Source organism: Pochonia chlamydosporia, chromosome 2 (genome assembly GCF_001653235.2).
Source record: "Pochonia chlamydosporia 170 chromosome 2, whole genome shotgun sequence".
NCBI classification, from domain to species: domain Eukaryota; kingdom Fungi; phylum Ascomycota; class Sordariomycetes; order Hypocreales; family Clavicipitaceae; genus Pochonia; species Pochonia chlamydosporia.
Window position 1 is genome coordinate 1,060,979 of NC_035791.1, and position 23,774 is coordinate 1,084,752.

Consider the following 23,774-nt stretch of genomic DNA (forward strand, 5'->3'; position numbering starts at 1 on the left):
AGCCAGTGGATTGTGACTCGAAATATTACTAGCAACACTTTGTACAGAGCGCAGTAAGATAATTGGAAATGAGCGGTGTGTCAGATTGGCTCAGGCTATCGGTAAGGGCATTTCCACCCTAATGAATACACAGCAAATCAGCCTAGTTTTCAATTGAAGATGGATAATACTTGCTAGATATTCGATATTTAATGGCGGCTATATCAGATGTCTCTAGATCGTCGACCTTTTGGTGCTGGTGTAGCCGCCTTTATACCACAGAGTAGCAACTCAGTTTGTCTCAAGTGTAACATGACGGGGTCATCTTCTCTCAGGTAGTCTCCAGATTATTCGCACATTAATATGTTTTTCCTGAGCCCAACATAATGTAATTCACATGCTGCACTACGGCATGTTCCGCAATCTATTGTGCGATGTCTACGGATCGAGGCTTGCTTGCCGAGGCGACACGGGCCGCGCTTCACCGTACTCATACCAATTTCACAATCCTGTCTTACCCATTAACTCCTTCTCTTGGTTTTCATTTCGTTTCATTTTTTTTTTTTCTTGTCAAAATATGGAATTTTGTTCTCGTAGCCCAAAATGGTAAATGAAAGTCACTTACGAACAGGGAGAAGACTAGTTTAGGCTATAAACTCGGGTCAAGATTGCGTAATGATCCAGTGAGAAATGAGATGAGACCTCTATCAGAGCCCACATTAAGAGAACAGGTCAGCCAAACACAGATCGAGAGCTTTGAGCAATGGCTCGCTAATCGTTACAGAACTAGACATTCGGCCACAGTGACACGGCCACGTCAGTTGAGTGGAGGCTGGGCATTTCGCAAACTCAAGACGGACTATCGCGAGTCTATGCTGTTTAATGCCGACGGGTCTAATAGATGCGCTCGCTGAAACACGAACTCGAGGTTAGCATTTACCCGCCTGAGAAACTGTAGTTTCCCAAGAGTCAGGGAACTCCGGGACGTAATTCGAATGCGCCGGGCAAGGTGAATAAGCTCGGGTTCTGCGACCAGGACAGCAAATATCGGATGAATGAAAGACAAAGTCAGAATTGTACCTAGTACACAAACTGAATGTATCATTCTAGGTTTTGAGGCATATCTGCAAGCGAATAGCCACGGACCTTTTGCCAACCATGGAAGACGCGGAGGCATTCAACTTCATCGACGTCAGGTGAGCGTTGAACGAGAGAATGAAGGCACACTTGTCCGTCCAACCCGGGGACACGGCGCAGACTGACTGAGCGTGATCCGCACGAAACTACTCGACGGGGTATTGAAACTGTAGGTGAGTGATATAAGCATCACAACATGTGACAGCGGGAGTTTTCTGCCTCACCATTAAACTTCCCAAAAAAAAAAAAAAAAAAAAACTCAGAACGCTCAATGCCACCGCTTTTCACAACATGTGACAGAGCATGAAACTGTGTTTTGATCATGAGACCGTGTCTTGACAGACACACCATGGTCGTGAGTTTGTTTCGAACATAAATAAACTTTCCTCTCGATGCCCGGCATGGAATCTCTTGCATGGTACTCACCAGTCTTTGCGCGCGAGCTACAGCATCAGGTACCTTTGTTGGTATATTTTGATGCTATTCTGTCACTTCTATTTCCGTCATGTTATTGTAGTGCAAACCCGTTACAAATAAAGGAGTCGACGTTGAGTCGTAGCCAACAGGAAAACGCATGGTCGTACTCCGTATAGCCTCACTTCATCACCCAGACGCCAGGTCGCACAACATGATGCAAGAAAATTCTAGACCACCAAGTGCACCCTCATCATTTGAAGGCACCGAAACCTCTCAAACTTAAGCACGGCCGACTTGTAAGAGTCATTTTTGGCATCAGCGGCTCAGTACAGCATGCCTTGTGGCCTGTGGAACGACTGTACAACACGTCTGTTGGTAGCATCAATGCACCAACTCATGGCGCGTGTCGGGCTGTAAAAGACGCACAAAAGACCAAAAACAGGTTGAATCTTAAACAGAATTCTAAAAAGTGTCCGGTACGTACGGATGTTTGCCAATCCATTGCAACGCCTCGTCTGCCAGACGCATGACGGAGTGAAACATGCATCAACCAGCCGGTACACCGACCATTGGAGACGCCTCACTCTTCGTTTTGATCTCCTAGCGCAACTTAATAGACAGAAAATGTTGCTACTCTGTGCAATTTGACAGAATACGTCACATGCGGTCCAGTGTAAGTGCTGATCTGTGACCGATCCCGGCCGATCAGAGCAAATCGGGGGCAACGCGGACAAGTAAACCCACTACGAGTCCTTTTTCTCGATCCTTCTCGCCTGTATTATTTCGGGGATATGGCCTACCATGTGGATTGCCTGATTGCCAACGGCTTGAGTCCCTCGTATTCTATACAAAACCATGTTTCCCTACCAGATGGGTGCAACCCTGCATGTGCCACGAACGAGACACACACGGCTCCGCCGGCGATCTGATGACGCTGATGCCAAACAACTTCGTATTTTTTTTTTAATGGTGCTAAAATTACCGCTTTTGTTGAATCATGATACGATCATCTCGTAGGAGCGGTGTTTGACAACAAACCTTATATAAGACATATCTGCCGGTCCGCAGGAAACAAGCAACAAGCACAGCATCATCCAAGACACACTTTCTCCGCACGCATAACATCTTGGCTAAAAATCTTGGCCATCCTGCATTTCACATTCTCTCTGTATCGGTAACCTCTCCCGTCTTTGACATCACATTCATCATGCATTCCAACATCATCACTGTGATCATCGCCGCGCTCGTCTCCAGCTCTGCTGCTCTCGTCATTCGCAATAAGCACGTCGGTGACTTTCGCTTGTTCTCCAACCAAGGATGCTCGGCTGGCAACCTCGGAGTCTGGACCATCATCGATGACGACGTCAAACACGGCAAATGTGTGTCGATCAATGACTCTGTTCAGTCGATCTACGCTACCGACGTGAACCAGGGCTGCAAATGTAAGATTTTCCCAAGGCTCACCGAGTCTCTAATTCTGCGCCATGCACACAAAACTAATAATATTTCGGCAGTCTATCTTTACAACGATGGGGCTTGCAAGGTTGGCAAGACGAATGCCGCGGAGGGCACCTGCTCCAACACATCGGAAGGCTGGAAGTCTTGGTCGATGGATTGTTGATTGGACACCGGCTCTTGGAGATGTGTCAACAACGTGGCTGAATGATTGTTGGGGGCGGCATGGGTTGTTTTCCGGGTCTCGGCTGGGATAGAGTTGCGGCATTGCATGTTGGAATGTATCATTAATTGGCTTATGGCTTGCGGCTTAGCACTGGAAAGAATTTTAATACATCATTAGATATTGTTGGCCACGTTTCAGAGTGTGGATAGATACGAGAGAATGTGCTGGTGGTTGTTGACCCGGTGCAGGTTTTGTTGTAAGACGCCATGCAGAAAGGCTTCTTACACACCTGACTGACTTACGTATTTTATGACCTCGATAGCTCAGTGGTGCCAAAAGCAATTGTGTGTTCCGAGTAGTTCTGCAATGCGTACGGAATCCTCCGTCTATTCCAACGACGTAGGGCCACATCACCAACTTCCTAAACATCTGCTCTCGCTCCTCATCAACAGCCACGACTCCCCATCTCTATCCAACTTTAGGCTCATGTCAATTATCCTGCCGACTTTCCCACAATCCACGCAAGACACATTTCAGCTCGTGCGGATCTCTGTACCACCAAAAGGCCGCGTAACCATCAAAATCTGCACAGGGCTCGCCTCCAACGCCATTTCTGCCCGGCCACTGTCTCACAACACCAAGCAAATATATTGCACGTTTCCCCTCAGCACCGCATCTCGGCACAGCCAACAGGCCAATTAGTCCCAGCCTCTGCAGCACACGATCGATGTTTACGGCAAAAGTGGCGCTCTTGGAGCCAATCCACGCCCGACGGCCCTTGTTGCGGCTGCCCAGGTCAGCCCCATGAGTTAAGGCTGAAAAGAAAAAGCCTCGACTTGTTTCTATTTGTGCATGCGAACGAAGGCCTTGGTTGGGTGTAAAAAGCAAGGAATGGCTGGGAGAGGCGTCATGGCAGTGCCCTGTTTGTGAGCGACATTCCGGTATTCGAAACGCCAGAGGCTATCAACGGCACCGATGAGGTGGTGTGTAAGTCGGTTATTTTGCCGTACTGAGTGATGACGAATATAAAGTAGCCAGAGTCGTTCTTGAGCTTTCAATATTCACGATAAGCTTCACTCCACGGACATTACAACATTGTCGTGCAGTTAAACAGCTCTGCACATAAACGTCGCTCGTTCAGACTTTCGTTTCATCTCACAAATACCACCATCATGAAGAATCTTGTCGTTCTGGCCTTCGCTTCTGGCTCTCTTGCCACGCTTTTTGAAGCATCTGGTCTGTTGCCGCGAGATACCACGCAGGTAGCTTGCTCTGATTTGGGCCGCAAGAACTGCGGTGTCGTCTGTATAGAGCAATCTGAAACCTGTTGCCCCGATCAGCAAGGTGGATGTCCTGTTGGGTCCGTTTGCTGGCTGGGAGATAATGGCAAATACGGCTGCTGTCCTGTTGGCAAGACCTGCCAAGGGCCAGGTGGTTCTGATATCACCACCAACACCATCACCGGTCCAGGAAGCACCAGCACTGTGACCATTCCTGAGTCGACTACTGACGTGGTCGAGACGACTGCTACAGAACCGACCGAGACAGAGACTATCCCAACTACTACTGGTCCAATTGGCACCATCACACCTGTGCCGACGACGGTAGCTCCCAACGGAACTGGATCTCTGCCTACCACGTCTAGTCCTCCTTTCACAGCCGGTGCCCCTGTAAATGGGCTTGCTCTTTCCGGTGTTTTGGGAGGCTTGGTTGCTGTGATTGCAGCTTTCCTCTAAGACAGAAACGGATTGATTTAGCTGTCAGCGATGGTTGTATGGGTTTACGTCGCTTTTTGTTGCGTATTACAGTCTGCAGTGACTGCCAACGCAATTGGTATGCAATGCGGGTGGCTCTGTGGTAGTCGGAAGCAAGCATGTTGGTAATCTCGAATTTGCTTCGTCTGTAGAGTTATAGAACAACACATAATGCAGTTTTGGGTCAACAAAAACGATCAATGAAGGTCTCCAAAAGGAGCATGGAGTGAAGTCAATTTGAGGGGGGGTTTAATAGAAGGAGTGGGAACCTAATGTATTCTCCGACTTACCAGAGCAGAGAAATAAAATCACGGCTTTAGTCACCATCATGTGCAATAATCTTCAATGGTGTCCTCACATCAGCGCAGTCTCGCACAACATATACGTCTTGCCTCAAAAGAAAGCAAGACTCATCCTACACATAAGTCCTTGTACCTATACTGTCCCATCCTCAGCTGTACGAGTTCATTTAGGCTTACTGCAGCAATATGCACCCTGTTCAGCTCTGCTTATGCAATAGTCACGCAGACTTTGCCAAAATGTTGCCCTGACCACTGATACTCGTACGCTTCCTTCAACTGTTCCAAGTCAAACGTCTTTTCGTCAACCACCGGCTTCAACCTGTCAGGGTTCCCGTCAATAGCAAGACACATATCCTCCATCTGTTTCCTGCTGCCAACCAAAATACCCCTCGTCGTGCAGATGTTGTTCAAGCACTCAATAAACCCAGGTTGATCCTTGGTAAAGCCACCCACAAAGCCAATAATGGTAATCAACCCAGACACCTTTACTGCCTTGAGGCTTTGCTCCATGGACTTGGGACCTGCAACCTCAACGATGTGGTCTACACCAACACCTCCAGTAATCTCCTTTGCTTTTGTTCCCCATTCAGGGTTCTCCTTGTAGTTAATGACGTGATCCGCACCAAGTTTCTTCAAGACTTCGACCTTGTCGTTGGACCCCGTTGTGGCAATGACTCGAGCGCCAGCCGCCTTGGCAAACTGCAGTGCAAAGATGCTCACGCCACCGGTTCCCTGGGTGAGAACCCACTGGCCGGGAGCGACTTGATTGTCAGATACGCCGTACAATGCATTCCATGCCGTGACGCCGGCGCAGGGAAGTGTGGCAGCTTCAACGGCAGTTAGACTAGACGGCTGGTGAACAAGGCCTTGCTCGTTGAAGGCGCCGATGGAGCGGAGGACGCCATGGCGAGATCCTCCGAGGCCTGAAGCAGCGCTGGTTTGAGTGATGGGACCGCCGATGTGCTCTTGGTTGAATAGGGTGACAACCTTGTCGCCGGGTTTGAAGCGCGTAACTTGTCTTCCAACAGCGAGGACGGTGCCTGCGCCGTCGGAACCGGGGATGATGTTTGGCGCTACGGGGAAGGGATATTTTCCTTGGGGGATTATAAGATCGCGGTACTAGGTTTGGTTAGTGATTATTGGTGAGATACGGTCTCAAAGACTTAGCATGTGCTGTATCTTACATTTAGAGAGGCAGCATGTACTGTTGGCAATGGTGTTAGCCAGTGGTCCGGCCGCATGATGAGATGGTGACTTACGCTTTACGAGAACCTCGCTATCTCCAAGCTCTGCAATTTTCTGCTCCGAGTATTTCAATGCGCCGAATCTATCTTTGCCATCATTGCTCGTAACATTCCACTGTTTCGTAGTTTTCGGGATATCTGGTGTCATGGTAAACGGGTGTGACTATGAATTTCAAGTACTTTTGATATGGTTGCTCAATTGAGATTCAAGGTCTAACATGAGCGTTCGTAATATATTCCATTACACTCATTCCACGGAACTCCGCCCGAAAACCGATTTATAAGCTCCCGAAGATGCGTGACGAGTCCTTGGTGGATCCATGATGCCACTCTGATGTTGTCCAATATTGGGGCCGATGGATTTTCTGCGTGGCGACCATGTATCCATCCGTATTATTCCTGTAACTAGCTGGACTGTACTGTGCTAGGGCCCGATCAACGGGCACAAATGTATTTGGCTGTTTCCAGATGTTGGCTGTTGTTCGAGTCCTTGGAAACTGCTGCCCATCATGTATATTAGGCCAAGCCTTATTGTGGGGATGAAGATACAAAGACTTCAGGGAGCTCTAGTTAATTCCGTAGCAATAGGAACCAATTGATATCACTAGCAGGGCGACTTCTCAAAGATTTGGGTGGCAGGTAACGAAAGTGAGTCTCCTTGGACTCATTATAGTTGGTTGTCAATGAGTAATTGTCGAAGCTGGCTGGGCTGAGAGACGCTCGTGTCTGATACCTCTCACATCTTTCCCTGAGTTTATTTGCGACTTGACACGGGATTCAATTGATGATTGTAAATTGTGTCTTGGAAAGGCCACTTGTCGTTGTAGTTTGTTGACTTTGAAACAACAAGATCATCGATGACTCTTCGCAGGATCTCCTGCTAATTAATTTTGAGGCGCAGGGCCTGCTCAGGAATCTAAAGATCCATCAGGGTCCAACTAGTGTTGTCGAAAGGAATTAAACATAAAAATGTGACTTCGTGTCCATTGAGATTTAACGTTGAAGATGCAAATGTGTCCTTTGCGGGGTGACTCAATCATTCAACGGCGATGGGGCCGAAATTAGTGGTCGATTAACCAGAATTGACCAGTTGACCAGAATTGAAGCCACGTCCCACTAGAACTGTCACTGAGAAGACAGTCAATGGTAAAAATAGCATCCAGATGTCAACACTCATCAATGATGGCTGCCGTCAATTTCATCATGATATAAAGTCCTGCCATCAACGCTCATGATAATTCACTCTCCAAACAACGGCTCTCAACACGCTTCATCGAACCTCATAAATTCATAGATGGCTCCCAATACCACATCTCCCAGTGCGCTTCAACTACCATCATCCAATCCTGGTCCTGCGTCCCCCTCAAAACGGCCCGTGACGCCAACCTCCGCATCTTCAACTCGCACCGGCATCGTCGTCTTCTCAGGAGGCAGCGCCGCCAACAGCCTAGTGGACATATTCGAGCGCGTGCGAGAAGCAAACAAAACCTCCCTAAGCTATGTCATTCCCATTTCCGACAATGGCGGCAGCACAAGCGAGATTATCCGCGTCTTTGGCGGACCAGGTTTGCCTCACTGCGTCACAGCTCTACCGACTCCTACACGTATCTGACACGTCCATGCAACAGGTATTGGTGATGTGCGCTCACGACTCGTGAGACTCATACCGGACAATGATGCCCCCGAAACAGTTGCTATCAAGCATCTCTTCAACTACCGCCTCGCCAAGACCTACGAAGCCGCGAGAGCAGAGTGGTTCGAAATCCTAGACGCCGCACACCCTCTATGGATCAACGTCTCATCCCCCAAGAGAGAACTCATACGCTCATATCTAAATAGCTTCAATCTGGAAGTAATCAAGCGCATGAGACCAAGCAGTCGGTTTGACTTTTCCAAAGCCAGCATCGGAAACCTCTTTCTCACCGGTGCGCGCCTCTTCACAGGCAGCTTCGAAGCAGCCATATATCTGCTGAGCTCCATCTGCGCTGTCCCAGACAGGATTTCCGTGCTGCCGGCTCTCAACACAAATTTCGCCCACCACATTGCCGCAGGGTTGCAGGACGGAACGGTAATCACCGGACAGAATGACATTTCCCATCCCAGTTATCCGACTGCGGCGGTCCCAGGCGCAGGCACCGGTGCATTAACCACGGGTCTGACCACGGGCATGCAAACTCCGGCGCTGTCAGTAGGCCACGACACGGAGGAGCATGACAAGATTGAAGACGCAAACCTCCCGGGTTCGCTGCCCGCTCTCCGCAGACCAGCGATTGTCTTCTCAAAGGAAGAGGATGAGGACTTGCCCTCGCGGATCGACAGAATATGGTACATCAATCCCTATGGGCAGGAAATTCGCATCCCTGCCAATCCTCGCGTTTTAGACGCCATCAACACTGCAAACACCGTCGTCTACTGCATAGGATCGCTGTTTACGTCCCTAATTCCCAACCTGGTGCTGAAGGGCGTGGGGGAAGCAATTGCCAATCCCATGATACGCAACAAGATTCTCATCCTGAACGGCACAACTGACCGAGAGACCGGGCCGTCTGATGACCCATTTACGGCATTAGACTTTGTGGGGGCTATTGCAAACGCCTGCGCTGACTCGAGGGGATGGCATAAACCGTCCGAGGACGAGTATAATCTGTACGTGACGCATGTGATACATCTCGAAGGGCTGGCGTCACCAAAAGTAGACAAGCAGAAGTTTGGGCAGTTAGGAATCGATACGATACGACTCTACGGACCAAAAGATGAGCTTGGGCGTGGTGGACGATATGATGCAACGGCCTTGGGACAGACATTAGAGACAGTTGTGGGCAGAAAGGATATCCGCGTGGATAGAAGTCGACGAAACACTCTAGTCGGTTAGATGTCGAGATAAATGGTAGCCAAAGTGTTGCATGTTTAAGTAGTCGCTTGTATTTAATACGTGTATAATTAACCTTGCAAAATTCCGGCCATCGTAGTTCCCTGCATCTCTCACCACGCACGCCTGTAGCCCTCTCCCACACAATTTCACCAATATCCACGCTGATTTAGTAAATGTCACCCCGTAAACACAAGATACGCCATAACCACCGGCCACATCGACGACAAAATTATCGCCACTAACACCGACCCTCCCCCTACTCGTATCTTGTCCGTCGGTCCCTTCCAGCGGTCGATGAGAGTGCACGTTGTGAAAATCATGGCGCACGCATACAAGACTAGACCCCATATCACAACGAGGAGTATATCGGCGAAGGCGTCGGGCGCACTGAGGACAACCTTGGAGGTGTCGGGGACGAAGGTTGACGATAGATTATTGCCCATGTTTGCGTGCTCGGGTCACCGGATATTGTGGAAGATGTATTGTAGAGAAGTTGGATTGTGAACCGCAGAATGATTGACCGCGGCGTATATTCGATTTCCGGTCAACGAAAGAATGTGAATTGCCCAGCAACAAATCTCGCCAGCGAGTAAAGCGACTCCAAGAAATGAAAATGAACGTCCAACACCTCAAGGAATGGAAACCCCAACAATAAACCAAATAAAGAGAATAAACCCAAAAGATAGGGCTAAACGAAAAGACAAAAAAAAAAAGAAATGGAATACCAAGTCTCGTCTTGGCAGCGGGTTCCCCAGCAAAGATATTGCCCTTTGCAAACCACAAAACATGGTTCACCACTTACACCCGACCCTGTCCGCATCCGTGCCAAATCGAATACGACATCTGCATCACCACAAGCGCCAAGGGGAACCAGGAGGCAAGGGTTACACCCCGTCAACAAGGGTCTGCTGCGGATTGCGGCTCTAAACGTCGCAGCCTTCCAGGATGCCGGGTTTCCCGAACGCCATCTCCATACTGGCACGTCTCCATCCACGTCACACGACTGCTCGTCTCAAACGTCAGATGGCCCTGCTGGAGTTTGACGCAAGATTGCTAGTTGTGTTTTCTGCTTAGTTGCGTTTTTGTATTCTGTTCTACGGGGGTTTCGATGAACGTGGCTAGATGCAGGACAGGGCAAAGCCGCAGGTTGAAAGAGATGAAAAAAGCCACACCAGAAGCTGGGACGAATTAAGCAAGCAATTGTAGTTAGTCTAATTAGATAGATGCTTTTACTGGGGGTGGCTGTGGCTGCTGGCTTGGCGATGTGAAGCAGTGGAGTTTGAAGTCATGACAGCGCAATTGTTTGGATGACGTCCCGTGATGGTGAGATGAACGAAATGGAAAAGGTTTTTAATTCAAATTTATCTGTAAATTTTTGCGTTTTCTTGGCGAACCATTAATTTCCCATTCGCTCCGTCGTCGTCTTTATGCGCTGCGGCGAATACTCACAACAAGCTGGCATGACTTGTTTGACGTTTCCGCGGTTCCCCCCTGTTTCACGATACCTTCACAATTTTCGCACGCCGAAAAAATTCGCTGCCCAGGGGGGCCAAAACCTTAGTCTGTACTCCATGGACAGCCAGCCTTGTCCGTCTGATATGGTCAGTGCACTTGCCGCCGAGGGAGATTCAGGCTGTCAATCAGACAGTCTCATCTTTTTGATCTGTTGTAGGCCAACAGCTTCGTGGGAACTGATTGGTCGGGTATTCATGTTCCGAGCTCTTGACAACCTGGGGATGGGATGCATTATCCGTGCTTTTGACAGGTAGATGAGGTCATTGATTTGTCAAAAGGTGAATTGATTCCGTGGTTGGCTGGATATTTGGCTTGGAGGTCACGTACTGAACTGTGCGCAGCTATCGTTGCGGCTGAGCTCATCGCGCGTGTATTTATAAATGACCCAATCATATGTCCATGATGTATTTACTTGTTCGACTATGCTTTGATCAGTTGAGCAATCATATTGTGAATCAGTTGTTCTTTGCGCAACTTGTAAGCTGGTTTTTCACAGTTTGCTCACACGAGTAAGCCACGCACAACCATGATGTGACGAGATGTGATCGAATAGACTTTGTATCAAATGCCAGTTTAATCACATGACAAAAAATCTATGCCACGCAATGTATGCATGACGAGAAAACATTGCGAGAGCTTCACGAGACGTTCCCCATTTTGAACCATCGCTGGTCGCCACTGTGCAAATAGTGAAACTTGACTCTTTTGCAAATTCTAAGATGGCCTACAGTCAATATTACCTATTGAATACCATCAGTGATGCCCAGGCCGCTACTGTGGCGCTGTAACTGGCCTCTGCTGTACCATCTGCGTCAAATCCGGAGGAGTGTTTCCACTCAAGGCTCCGCGACCAGACATGTGCTGTAGCTTTGGCTCTGAGTATGTTTCCAAATAACGTGATATCGGAAGGATATCAATCTCAGTGCTCAAGGCCAACAGTCAGTTGATGAGCGCACGTCTTCCCCGTCCAGCTTGGCAAGTATATCCCTCGGCCAGCCAACCAGGTCTTCCATTCTATGAAACCGGTCTGAATACCCGCGTTTCTCTCTTGAATCCGATCAAGTTCACATAAATTTGCAGCTACAACTATACTAAATCGCAACATCGTGACATTGGTGTTAGTTGTTATAAGGTTGACCTGGGCCTGTGCTTGTGCAACAGAGTGCTGCATCTCGTGTTACACAACATATGCGGCTGATGAGTACTTCTTGGCATATTCTGGAAATGGTCAAATTGATGAACATTGGATCATCATCGTGTAAGGCAACGGCAGCATGCCAGATAACACAATATGTCCAATATTACGTGTACAGGTTGTACCACGAAATCACACGATTTGCAATGACAAGTCAATGTTCTTTTAAACAGTTTATGTAACGACAACGTAATGATTTGTAAAACATGGACTAAGATGAGCCTCGAGGCATACAATGTCGCGGCATTACGGCAGACAGAGTACATGCCAATTGAGGGGTGTCGTCTGGTTCCCGAGTCTTGCCGTACTGTTTATAGAACTCATAGAGAATAGAAGATCATAGAAAGTCCCAGATAGATATATTTCACTTCAACTGGGCTCACGGCACCATGACCGTACAGCATGGCTTGCGCAACATCCAGATGAATGAGCATTAGCATAGCAAGGAGTCCTTCACGCAAATACTCAACACCATGTATCCATACACGGATTAAAAACGCAACTCCACATACCACAGCGCTTCCAATAGTCCAATCTGTTTAACAAACATCGTACGTTTGCCTCAAGAAAATGGCAGTCCATCAAATAAACAGCTTTTCCCTAATCAGCTTGTATACCCACCTCGTCAATGCAATATCAACGTTCCTTGACATCTCTTCGAAATTCCAACTTCAAGCGCGCCTTGACCCGACTTCCATACAGCCTCACCGAAGCCTCAAAGAACACTCGCCCCAATCATCTCCCTCAACGACATCCAGTCAAGCCACAATATCGTCGAATTTGCAATCATCCTTGTTCGATTTCACCATCCCATTCACATCCTGCCCATGCCACATGGCAATGGCCTCCACGGAGCGGCATCTTCTATCCGACATCCGACGCGACATCCGAGCCATCTCTTCGACGCTGTGCCTTCGTGGCATGCGAAGCTCGCAGCTGATTCAGGTATTGAGTTCGGAAATAAGAACCGTTTAGTTTATTTAACCGTTTTCAATATCCGGGGAAGTTGGTGCACATGTTGTGACTGTCTTCCCTCTGTACCTGTCACTAACTACTCGTAGATATGTCTGACCATGAACTTATTATATCAATGAACATCTCTATAAACTATGCAACAAACTACCGTTAAACAAACAGTTTCGTTTAATAAATATGTTTTAAAAGTCTACAATATATCCCAATACCTCATAACCAATTTAATCCTGAGATCCCTCGGCTTCAACCGACACCACATCAGTGGAGCATCACCATTCCCCACGAAATCACCATCATCAAGCACCATCACCAGTCCCCAAACTAGTAAACTAGTGGAGATCCCCTCTTCTCCGCACATAAAACCAAATCGTGGCGTCTCCCAGAAAAACCAATACCAATAAACTACAACTCAACCCTCTAAACCAGCAAAAACGAAACACAAGTCACTATCATCCACGGCCGTGGTGGCGCCACCAAAAAAATCTCGGATGTCGATACCATCGACAACGACAGCACCTAAGCTAGATCAACGTCGTAAACATGGCCTAATAGCCCGGCACTAAGAGCGCTAATGATTCGCCATTACACCCTTGTTCTGTGTCCATTTCGACTCCAACCTTGCGCATCCTTCGTTGAACGGCATATAAAGGCACCGCATCTCGAGCTGTCGATCATTCTGGGGTTATCTGCTTGTTTTGTAAAGCCTAAGTTGCGGGTTTGCGGAACATGAGCTTGTGAGGGATCACTTTGCAACTCTTGGACTCGTTGTACCACCTACCCGCAAGAAAGCTTGCTTACATATCTCATCATGACGAGGCTGGGTACATTTCGCGCAACGTACCTCGTTGCGTTGTGCTGCGTGGGGTCGTTTCTGTTTGCCTATGATACGGGTATCGTGGGAGGAGTGTTGACGCTGCAGTCGTTCCAGAATGATTTTGGATTCAGTGCCAAGGAGAAGAGCGATGTGAGCTCTCTGTCTGCAAGTCTTCTCCAAGCAGGAGGTGAGTGAATTGCCCTCGTATCATGCAGTATCAGTCGAGAGTGAGTCTAACTTCCTGTGAAGCATTCTTCTCCTGTTTGTTCGTATGGCCATTTACCGCTCGCTTCGGACGCCAATGGTCCATTGTGCTCGCTTCCTTCGTCTTCAACATCGGCGCCATCCTTCAGCTCTTTTACTCCCACGGCCTGGCAACCTGGTACGCAGGACGAGTCATCTCCGGCGTGGGCGTCGGTATCGCCACCGTCATCATCCCCATGTTCTCGGCTGAGATGGCGCCCAAGGAAATCCGTGGCCGCGTCGGCAGCTTCTTCCAGTTCTTCTTCACTCTTGGCGTCTTCTTCAGTTACTGGGTTGACTACGCTGTGGATAAGAACATGGCGTCGACGAGTGCTCAGTGGCGCGTGCCCGTGGGGCTGCAGCTGGTTCCCGGTGGCATCTTGGGTTTGGGAATGCTGTTGACAAAGGAGAGTACGAGATGGCTTGCCAAGAAGGGTCGTCATGAAGAGGCTATGGCTTCGTTGGTTTGGGTGCGAGGCGGTGATTCGCCGGAAGTGCAGCAAGAGTATAGCGAAATCCTGGCTGGTATTGAGGAGGAAGAGAGACTTACGGCGGGTGTTACCTGGAAAGAATACATGTTGCCGGCCAATCGGTATCGCATTTTCATTGCGATTTCTATGCAGATTGGTGAGTTACACGAGAAGGAGCCTGAGTTTTGGAATCGACTAACAATATTACGTGTAGGCGCACAACTCACTGGCAACACAAGTCTAGCATACTGTAAGCATTTTGCCGCCAATCCCTCAACATCCATCCTAACACGGTCCAGTCTCTCCTCAAATATTCGGCGCCGTCGGTGCGGGAGATAACGCCCTCCTCCTATCCGGCTTCTTTGGTCTCTGCAAAGTCATTTCCTGCCTCTTCTTCCTCCTCTTCCTCGTCGAAAGAATCGGCCGAAAGGGTTCGCTGCTCATAGGATCATTCCTTATGGGCGTATACATGCTGATCATCGGGCTTGTCACGAAATACAACCCCGCTAATCCAAAGGCTGGCCTGACGCCTCCCGCAATTGCATCCATCACCATGATATACCTCGAAGCCATGACGTACAACATCTCCTGGGGTCCCGTGCCATGGGTAAGCTGCGTCAATTCCGTTTAGAGACTTTTGCGCTAATGGGTGTTGATAGTTGTACATGAGTGAAATCTTTCCCACGCGCATCCGAGAAGGTGGTGTTGCTGTTGGTGCGGCCTCGCAGTGGTTGTTCAACTTTACGTTTTCGCAAATCACGCCTCATGCAATCAACAACCTTGGCTGGAAGACGTTTTTGATGTTTGCCATTTTCAACTGGGCGCTTGTGTTTTATACTTGGTTCTTTATTAAGGAGGTGTGTGTTTCCTCGTCTTTTTGACATGGTGGCTTCGTACTGACAATTGGTTTAGACTAAGGGTCGATCTCTTGAAGAAATGGAACTCAGTGAGTAAAGTGACAGAATGTTGTATGAAGCGGTGCTAACAAATGACTAGTCTTCAACAAGAAACACACACAAATTGATATCCCGGCAGCTCATAACAAGGTTACGCGGGAACATGTGGAGGTGCCTTAATTTCGATCCATATAATGCCATACTTTACTGCGTATATTATTTAGTTTGGTTACGCGGCCGATATGGGGACGCCATTTCAGGATATGCAAATAGATATCAATTCATACTGCTTCCAGGCTCAAACTTGGGCAAATTGCAGCTTCATTTTAATACTGTTAGTGGCTTCTTACTATTCTCGTTCTCACCACCTGCTTTGGATGAAGCGCCTTTCTTGAATGGCCCAATTCGGCTTGTGGGTCTTGAGGTCATCGTGAAGTGCAGCCTTTCTCCGAACCCTCCGCTCAGCCAATTCATCAACCTTACATTCTTCAATTGGCATCTGAACGCGACACAGGATATCCTCAGAGGGCCTACACTCACAAATTACACGACAGACAATCGTAAAACCGAGCTGCGCATTACCCACCCAGCGTGCGCACATGACATGACTGCGCATGCGGCTTCCCGAACCCTACGTCATATCTCAAGAGAGCTGCGACGCTCACCAAGTCAGTCTCAGCATGTATTCGCTCAATTGACATTTACTGACATTGAAGTAGCCTACAGATCGTATAGTCGCCAATTGACTCCAGTCTCATCTTTAATCCTACGCACAAGCTCAATTTTGGCAGGGCAATCGACAAGCAGATCATTCACAGTCAGCTCCAAGCACCAACAGCCAAACCCATTTGACATTGGATCGCAAGTCAAAATGGCCCATACGATAAAGTCCATCATCACGCCTACGCTTTTGCGCGACATCCAAGACTTCTGGTTCCTCAACTTCACCGCCGAAGCACGCATTGTTTCCGGCCCCGAAAACGTCAAGAGGTGGTTCATGGGTGGCGAAGCCCTAGACAAAGCATGCGCGTATGCCTCACATTTGAATTTGCGCGTGGCACCATCATAACTCACAAACTACAGTGAAAAGTTCTTACCGTCGCTCGAAGCCCTCCGAAAAACAGGCGTCACATCCGGCACCGAGATTCTCGACGCCATCGAGCCATCACAGCCATGCGACTGGATGAGCCTCCTCATTCTTTTGGATCAAATCCCGCGAAACTGCTACCGCGGCACCTCCTCGTCCGTCGTTTTCAACGAATTCGACCCCCTGGCGCGGCAGGTTGCGCGCGCAGCTATCGCGAGAGGGATTCCGGATCAGGATGCAGAGATTCGATGGCAATTTTCGTACCGGAACTGGTTCTACATGCCACTGATGCACTCGGAGGACTTGACGGATCACGAACAGGCTCTTGAGGGGTTTAAAAAGATTGTGCGGGATGTTGAGTCGTTGACGGAGCAGCAGACGACAGAGGGTGCGTACCATGCCAAGGCGAGGGAGGTGGTGCTGGGAGATGTTGAGGCGGCGAGGAAGATGGCCAAGATGAACTTGGACTTTGAGCAGCTACATTATGATATTATTGAGCGGTTTGGGAGGTATCCGCATAGGAATAAGGCGTTGGGGAGGGAGGCGACGGGTGAGGAGACGGAGTATTTGGAGAATGGGGGACACACATTTGGGTGATGTCTGTATTGTACTCATGTATGCGTTCGAATGGGTTAACTTTCGTTGTCTTTGTGAGTTTGTAGTATCATGTTGCAAGGGGGACCGTTGGATTCAATATGGGAGTCTGTGTATATCGCGTGGGTGTTGAGATGCAAGAATCACGATCCGCAATTGATCAATACACTGAGACACCAGACAATTATTACTAATGGATGTCAAGAAGCTACATGTGTAAAGATGGCCCGCCTTTTGTCCCTGCAGATTCCAGCTGGGGGCCAGGCCAGAACCAGAAAAGGCCATGGACATGGACGGACCCTTCAACCCTGGGGAATCACGGAGATGGTGACGTTGTTGACGAACTGTTTGGATAAATGGCAGGGGAAAGCGACGCGACCTGGCAATTTCAATGTTGACGGAACGAATGTGGACAGCAGATCCAGGTTCCACCTTGAATGTCAAGTTGACCTCTTGATGATGATCCATGTCCATCCACTCTGATCTCACCCGCATCCACGGCTCCATCATCCCACCCATCCATCCACTCGACATTCATGCTTTCCATTACCCTGCCTCTTGAGCTCGGCCTCATCTCCAGTAAGATTATCCAGCTCAATCACCAGCAAACCGAATCCCATCCCGCCCATACCTTTCCCCCACTAGCGTCCCCTGTTTCCTGCAGCATCCTATTCCGTCCTCGTCGTCTCCCATTCGGGTCCAGGAATCAACAACATTGAACTGACTGACATGAATCCACTCGGGTCGATTGGCGTCCCGGTCCCGTAAACAAAACCAAAACATTCAGAGTTCAGTCGACAAAAACGCTCGAGCCCAGTTCGGCTTGCCCACCACCACCACCATCTCCATCCATCCAGCCATCTTTCAACTCCACAATACCCCAGACTTTCAACTTTCAACCCTTCACCCCAATCCTCCGTACATACCAACACAATCGCATTCCTCCATCTTTTCATCGCGAAACAATCCCACCACAATGGTCAGTACGCGATCCTCCTCCCGCGCCGACAGCATCGGCCCCGAGTCGACATCGCCGCCCTCAACACCAACATCCACCTCCCGCAAGCGCAAGTCCGTCACCTCCGCGCCCTCAACCACCACCTCCACCCGCCGTCGCGCCCACAAGGCATCCTCATCCGCCTTCGAACACGCACCCACCTTCTGGACCCTCCTCTGGATGGGCATCTCCCTCCCCCTCGTCACCTGGGACACGGGCTACGTCCTCGGCCGTCCGCACACGATGGAGGGCGGCGCCGCCCACTGGCCGCTCTGGCTGCCCTACAAGCTGTACGGCGAGGTCGACCACATCTACGGGTGGAAGGCATTCCGCGCAAACAACGGCTTCACCTCTGCGCAGGGCTTCCTCAACGTCCTCGAGACCTTGATGTACGCCGTGTACTTGTGGCTGTGGTATTCGCGCGGCGAGGTCACCAGCCAGGGGAGGGTTGTGACGGGTCGCATTGGCGCGTTGGCCGTCTTGATTGGCTTTAGCTCGGCTGTCATGACGCTGAGCAAGACTGTTCTTTATTGTGGGTGGTGATGCGCCTATTACTGATGGCGTGGCTAATTACTTGACACAGGGGCGAATGAGTACTTTTCGGGCTTTGACAACATTGGCCATAATAACCCTATTGATTTGATCTTTCTCTGGATTATTCCCAAGTATGTGCACAATCGCGACGGCTTGTCTCTCCAGCTAACCTGTGACAGTGGCGCATGGCTCGTCGGCTCCGCATACATGATCTGGTCCATGGGCGCCGAAATCCTCGACGGTCTAGAGGCTGCTTCCCATGCTAAGAAGGAATAAAACTCCTACTTACCAAATATGGAGCGAATGAAACCACAAGTGTTGACTGGTAGGAAGGCGTGACATAGACATTCGCATACTTGACAACACAGAAACAGGAGGAACCAGTTTATCCAGGACAAATAAATACGCAGAAAAAGGGTGGTGGCCATTGGACCTTGGCTCAGGGCCATGCAACACGGAGACAGCATTGGACGGAGACATGTATTATGCTTTTTACGGAATACCCCCGTTTGTTATGAATTAGAATTGTTTGCTATCAACGTTGCGCCTGCTTGCTGCCAGTGCTCAAAAAATGATGCGCAAACTATGAGGATCCAGGTTTTGTTCTGTCCCTGAATGTATGAGCCCAAAATGACCAAAACCATGTCATCGTAACCTATATTTTTTTTCCGTAGAGGAATGTCTGTAACATGTATGCGCCTGCGTTCGTGTATGCCCGCACACTGGGTATCAATCGACAGAAAAGAAAAGGAAAAAGATAACAAAAAGAAACAAACGATGATTGGGTGTGCCCAAGATGTGTGACGACAAAAAGAGATGGCAATGAATGCTGCCTTTTCTTCACGCTGGCATAAGCGCACGATTCTTGTAAATACCGTCCCATAATTTTCACCGAACTTCAGTCAATCCCCCCAAATCCGCATACTGCTCCCACGCATGCGCTGCATCCCCATCCGCACACTTCCCATCGAGAAAAGCCTGCATGGCCGTCCAATCACTCGAGTCTCGCGACAAAACGTACGGCTCCTCATCAATGTCATCCTCCCGAATGGGCAGTGGCATCGAACGACTTTGCGGGATGGACGTGTTCCTCTTCAAATCAGTCGCCATGTGGCGCGTGTTTGCAAAGATGCTACGGCGTTCGTTGTCGACAAACTGGCCGAATGCCTTGGCGGCGAAGCTATACCCTTCCAGGGCGGAGCTGATGGGTCGTCGTTTGAGGGAGTTGGGTCTGGAGCGCATGTTGGATGATACTGCTGGACTGGGACTAGGGGATATATCTTGGTGACTCCATCGGCGGGTTTTGGGCGGTACGTCGACGGGTGAATCGGGCAGGATGGGAGAGTTGAGTGACGATTCTGGCGTTTCTGTTGAACTTGCGCAGCTGGGTACTGTGCTGATGTTGCTTGAGCCTGTTTCTGATGCCGTGGATGCGCTCCTACCGACGTCTGCTGGTGGTGGCGGCGACGACGACGGTGCCGGTGGTGGCGGTGGTGGTGGTGGTGGTGGTTGTGCTCGAGTCTCTACATGGACGTCGTTTGTGCCGTTGCCATACCCATGGACTACAATCTCGTGATAGAGAGGCTTGCTGGACGTGACGGGGGTGGGAGGAGCTGATGCAGGCGTGGCCCCCTGTTTGAGTCGTCGTACCGACTTGCGAAGCGTGGAACTCCGGCGCAAGACCTGCTTGAAAGAGCTGGTCCGCGATAATGTTGCTGGAGCCTCAGCTGATGGTGGGAGAGACGCCCTTCGTGATCTTGGCGGAGGCGTGTCCTCTTTGTGAGTTAGCGCAAAATAGTCGATATCTGGTTTAATCTCAAACTTTTCAGTAGTGGGAGGTCTCTCCACGGTAGGAAGCTCCGTGAGACGATTCAACGCTGGCTCGGTCTGGCTGCGAATTAAACCCCCTGTGCGGTTCGCATGCTGCCATGGTGGTAATGTGTCCTTTGCAATAGACACCAAGTATTCCGCTTTTGAATCATCCTGTACACCGTCTGGTCTCTGGGTAGCATACTGCAGGACCTGGTGAACTGCGTATATCAAAATCCACCTAACCTTGCGTCCATCTACCAGCGATATCCTCTCATGCTTATCGATCTTTTTTGAACCTGTTGCACAGTCCTCTTCAAATTTCCTGTACGCGCGAACCAAGCTATTCTGGAATGAATCATCTTTCCAATTCGACGCATTGACCAGAGCGGCGTGTTCCAATTTGCGCTCATCGGCCCGTTGTTTCGGGCCACGCGGAAACCATGACACACGTCTGCTGCGAGTTTGCTGATCTACTTGCGGGAGCCGGGGGAGCGGGTGCTTCATGGGCTCAAACCCGCTGTGCGTATCAAAAGATTGGACAAGTTGCAAGGTGCAGATGCCGCCCACGGCGACCGACGGCAGAGCTTTATGCGAGCTGTATGCTTCGTCAACCAAGAGGCCGTACAGAGATGTAAAGTCCCTCGCCATGGCGCGGAATATCGAGCCACTAAATGAACTCGGAGGATAGTAGCCCAGTCTGGTGCTGTAAAACGAAAGCAGGAAGCTTCTGAAACGCTCCAGGTGAGCTCGAAGGCCAATGGGGATGCCAATTTGAGTCTCCGACAGCTCCTGGTCAAGAAAGTTGTTCAGCATTGCTGACGCCTTTTCTATGCGAGCCTTCAACTCGTTTTCGCTGTCGTGGATAAGCTGCCTCGTTGCGAAGCTGATGTGCTGCGTCTTGTTAGCCCCATGCTGCAAAGTGCCCATCCGCCACAAAGATAATGGAGGGAATGACATCAAATGGCGTCAGGCCTACAACGTACCTGAAATTCGGCTCCATGGGAAAGCCTCTCTCTTATCCCCACGCAATGTGCCAGGGCTTGAAGATACAGGTCTCTCCAGCGAAACGTCTCGGCTACATGTAAAACAGCCAAGGCATGATCCGGCTGGCCAGCCAAGCACAGATAGCCCTCTTCATCGAGATATTCCAGAATGTCCGCCGTATTGTTCACCTTTCCGGGGGACCGATACTCGTGCATGCTGTTCAACAACTCGATTATGGCTCCACCGAGGGTTTCCCCAACAAGCGAGCGCCGAAGAATCCACGCGAAAAAGTTTCGAGTCGACAATTGATGCTGTCGGACTTGCTTTTTGTCCGCATTTTGTGGTGCTGGTATGTAAAGCTCAACAATTCCTTTCGGGTTTGCTCGGTACCATTTCTGGATCTCATTTGGAGTACGAGGCGGTCTCAGACCGCGTTCGCCGGGATTGCATACCAGGAACCGCTATCAACGGGAAGCATCTGTTGGAGAGGAGTAAAGAAAAGGGTAATTTGAACGCTGCTGTTTTCGATGGATTTCGACTCTTGCCGTTCTCGCTGCTATGCAGATATATCAAACAATTCCCATTGCGTGTCCAGAGCTCATAGTCCTGCGGCAACAACAAGGTCAGCCCACATCACCTGCACTGCAGCAGCAGCTCGAGGTGCGTACGGCAAGTACAACAACAAAAGATGCAATGAAGGCGGCGGATAACAGGTCATACCTTTCGTAGGCCATCCCAAGGCGTGTCGGTACGTCTTGCTCCATCCCATCTCTTCAATCTATAGCCCGATGGAGTAGACCCCAGACTTGTGACATTATGGTGGGAGCTGTTGTTTCCACGGCTTTGGCGGGTGCTCGATTTTGGGGCAGTGCTTGCCGTGGAACGTGTTGAAGGCATGATATTCCGAGGGACGAATTGCCTCGATTCCGGCTTTGGTCGACTGTGAAATACGCAATGAGTCGTAGTTGAATACAGCAGTTACTGTATGAAACGGGAGCCAACCCTGAAGGCTTATTTGGCAAGTTGGGAGTTCGTCGTAGCCCAGCTCGACGCCATTGTACCTTGCCTTGGTTCTTTTTTGCTTTACAACTCCTCGCTTGCAAAACTTTCCAATGCAATGGAACCGTCCCAGGTCAATGTCATCAACCCACGGTGCAAACGTCGGCAATCTGGGGAACCGAAGGAGAAGGTCAGGAAGCCGTGGTCCGAGAACACTCCAGACTCCTTGGCGAGATGGTCAAACCGCCGCCAACGAGGGACCGGCAATTGAGCCAGTTTTATCAGGGAGATTTGCTTTCCATTTTCGAGCTGGGCACCCAAGGACGTGGTCCCAATTAAGCCCACCTTCAGCTAGTGCAAATGTCGTTGGTCGGAATTCGTCTGTCGTCAACAAGGGGAATCATGATGCCCATGTCCAGCCCATGCAAGTCTCTGAGGTCCCGGCCCACTGCATCTAGCGTCTAATGAGCCACTGAGATATTGGATTGGACCTCACCCTTGTTACTAATGCCGTTTGTATGTATGTACAATTCCCAAACCAATGCGAGTGATACTCGTAGTCATAGAATGTTGCAGATGTCATGCGTTGGCAAACAAGGTTTTGGATACTCCGTAGATACTGTGCCTTGGTCGTCGTTCGGCCGTAGAGGAAGAAGCAATTCTGACCCAACTTCTCAATGATCTACAACGGCTTCCCTTCCCTTTCCACTTTGCCTCTGACTTTGTCGAAAGAACCCAAGACCACCAGCGTCGTCCCTCCCGTTGCAAATACCTCGTTCTGTCTGAGAAACCGCCCCGTTCACAAACCTGGCACCGATTGCAGGGGTGAGCTTGATGAGCTGTTTGGCGCTAGTTCAATATTGAGCTCCCAATCTGTCAAGTGGCATTCTTTGTGTGGAGTATCTTGGGGAGCACAATGCCGGCTTGGACGGAAGCACCACTTTGTCCTACGTTTCGTCATGGCCGTGTCACCATGCAAGCCGCGAAGGTTATTTCCAGTATCCAATATGGCGTAGCATTTTGTGCAGAGTCAAAATATGACAGAGCTGCAGTATGCTACGGCCTCTGAGTCGAAAAGGAAGGGAAACTTTGATGGCATCTCGGTGAAAGCCACTTCAGAGATTTGACATCGCACCCAGGCTGTGTTCCAAAAGTGACTCAAGCCTGCTAGCCGGGGTTGACCAGAAACACATCCAAAGCCAGATGATGATGGTGCCACATGGGGGCCACTTTGGCCGGTATGAGCCAAGGCGAGCTGAACATAGCCAAACTAGGCGCCGCATCTCATTTCCCATTGCTACACCATGCGTTATTAGTGGGATGAGTAGCGCTG

The 23,774-nt window shown here is 49.7% G+C and overlaps 8 protein-coding genes across 8 annotated transcripts; 6 read left to right on the plus strand and 2 right to left on the minus strand.

Annotated features, from left to right (window-relative positions):
* Positions 1–2,740: 2,740 nt before the first annotated feature.
* On the plus strand, positions 2,741–3,154 carry VFPPC_15505 (hypothetical protein; the record flags this gene model as incomplete). The annotated part of the gene is made up of 2 exons (XM_018293258.1): positions 2,741–2,975; positions 3,048–3,154. The coding sequence occupies 2 exons, from the start codon at positions 2,741–2,743 to the stop codon at positions 3,152–3,154; spliced, it is 342 nt and encodes a 113-aa protein (XP_018146433.1).
* A 1,172-nt stretch (positions 3,155–4,326) lies between these two features.
* On the plus strand, positions 4,327–4,890 carry VFPPC_13277 (hypothetical protein; the record flags this gene model as incomplete). Its single annotated transcript, XM_018291054.1, has 1 exon — positions 4,327–4,890. The coding sequence occupies one exon, from the start codon at positions 4,327–4,329 to the stop codon at positions 4,888–4,890; it is 564 nt and encodes a 187-aa protein (XP_018146435.1).
* Positions 4,891–5,417: 527 nt separating this feature from the next.
* On the minus strand, positions 5,418–6,602 carry VFPPC_02453 (zinc-binding dehydrogenase; the record flags this gene model as incomplete). Its single annotated transcript, XM_018282099.1, has 3 exons — positions 5,418–6,329; positions 6,395–6,414; positions 6,470–6,602. The coding sequence occupies 3 exons, from the start codon at positions 6,600–6,602 to the stop codon at positions 5,418–5,420; spliced, it is 1,065 nt and encodes a 354-aa protein (XP_018146436.1).
* A 1,146-nt stretch (positions 6,603–7,748) lies between these two features.
* Positions 7,749–9,326, plus strand: VFPPC_02454 (hypothetical protein; the record flags this gene model as incomplete). Its single annotated transcript, XM_018282100.1, has 2 exons — positions 7,749–8,019; positions 8,083–9,326. 2 exons carry the CDS (start codon positions 7,749–7,751, stop codon positions 9,324–9,326), a joined length of 1,515 nt encoding a protein of 504 aa, XP_018146437.1.
* A 4,493-nt stretch (positions 9,327–13,819) lies between these two features.
* Positions 13,820–15,614, plus strand: VFPPC_02456 (sugar transporter; the record flags this gene model as incomplete). The annotated part of the gene is made up of 7 exons (XM_018282102.1): positions 13,820–14,012; positions 14,075–14,695; positions 14,753–14,788; positions 14,838–15,145; positions 15,198–15,395; positions 15,451–15,484; positions 15,535–15,614. 7 exons carry the CDS (start codon positions 13,820–13,822, stop codon positions 15,612–15,614), a joined length of 1,470 nt encoding a protein of 489 aa, XP_018146439.1.
* Positions 15,615–16,305: 691 nt separating this feature from the next.
* Positions 16,306–17,118, plus strand: VFPPC_15506 (class I alpha-mannosidase; the record flags this gene model as incomplete). The annotated part of the gene is made up of 2 exons (XM_018293259.1): positions 16,306–16,463; positions 16,518–17,118. The coding sequence occupies 2 exons, from the start codon at positions 16,306–16,308 to the stop codon at positions 17,116–17,118; spliced, it is 759 nt and encodes a 252-aa protein (XP_018146440.1).
* Positions 17,119–18,091: 973 nt separating this feature from the next.
* VFPPC_02457 (C6 transcription factor) lies at positions 18,092–18,922 on the plus strand (the record flags this gene model as incomplete). The annotated part of the gene is made up of 3 exons (XM_018282103.1): positions 18,092–18,644; positions 18,696–18,777; positions 18,826–18,922. The coding sequence occupies 3 exons, from the start codon at positions 18,092–18,094 to the stop codon at positions 18,920–18,922; spliced, it is 732 nt and encodes a 243-aa protein (XP_018146441.1).
* A 612-nt stretch (positions 18,923–19,534) lies between these two features.
* Positions 19,535–21,657, minus strand: VFPPC_02458 (choriogenin Hminor; the record flags this gene model as incomplete). The annotated part of the gene is made up of 2 exons (XM_018282104.1): positions 19,535–21,349; positions 21,442–21,657. 2 exons carry the CDS (start codon positions 21,655–21,657, stop codon positions 19,535–19,537), a joined length of 2,031 nt encoding a protein of 676 aa, XP_018146442.1.
* Positions 21,658–23,774: the final 2,117 nt, after the last annotated feature.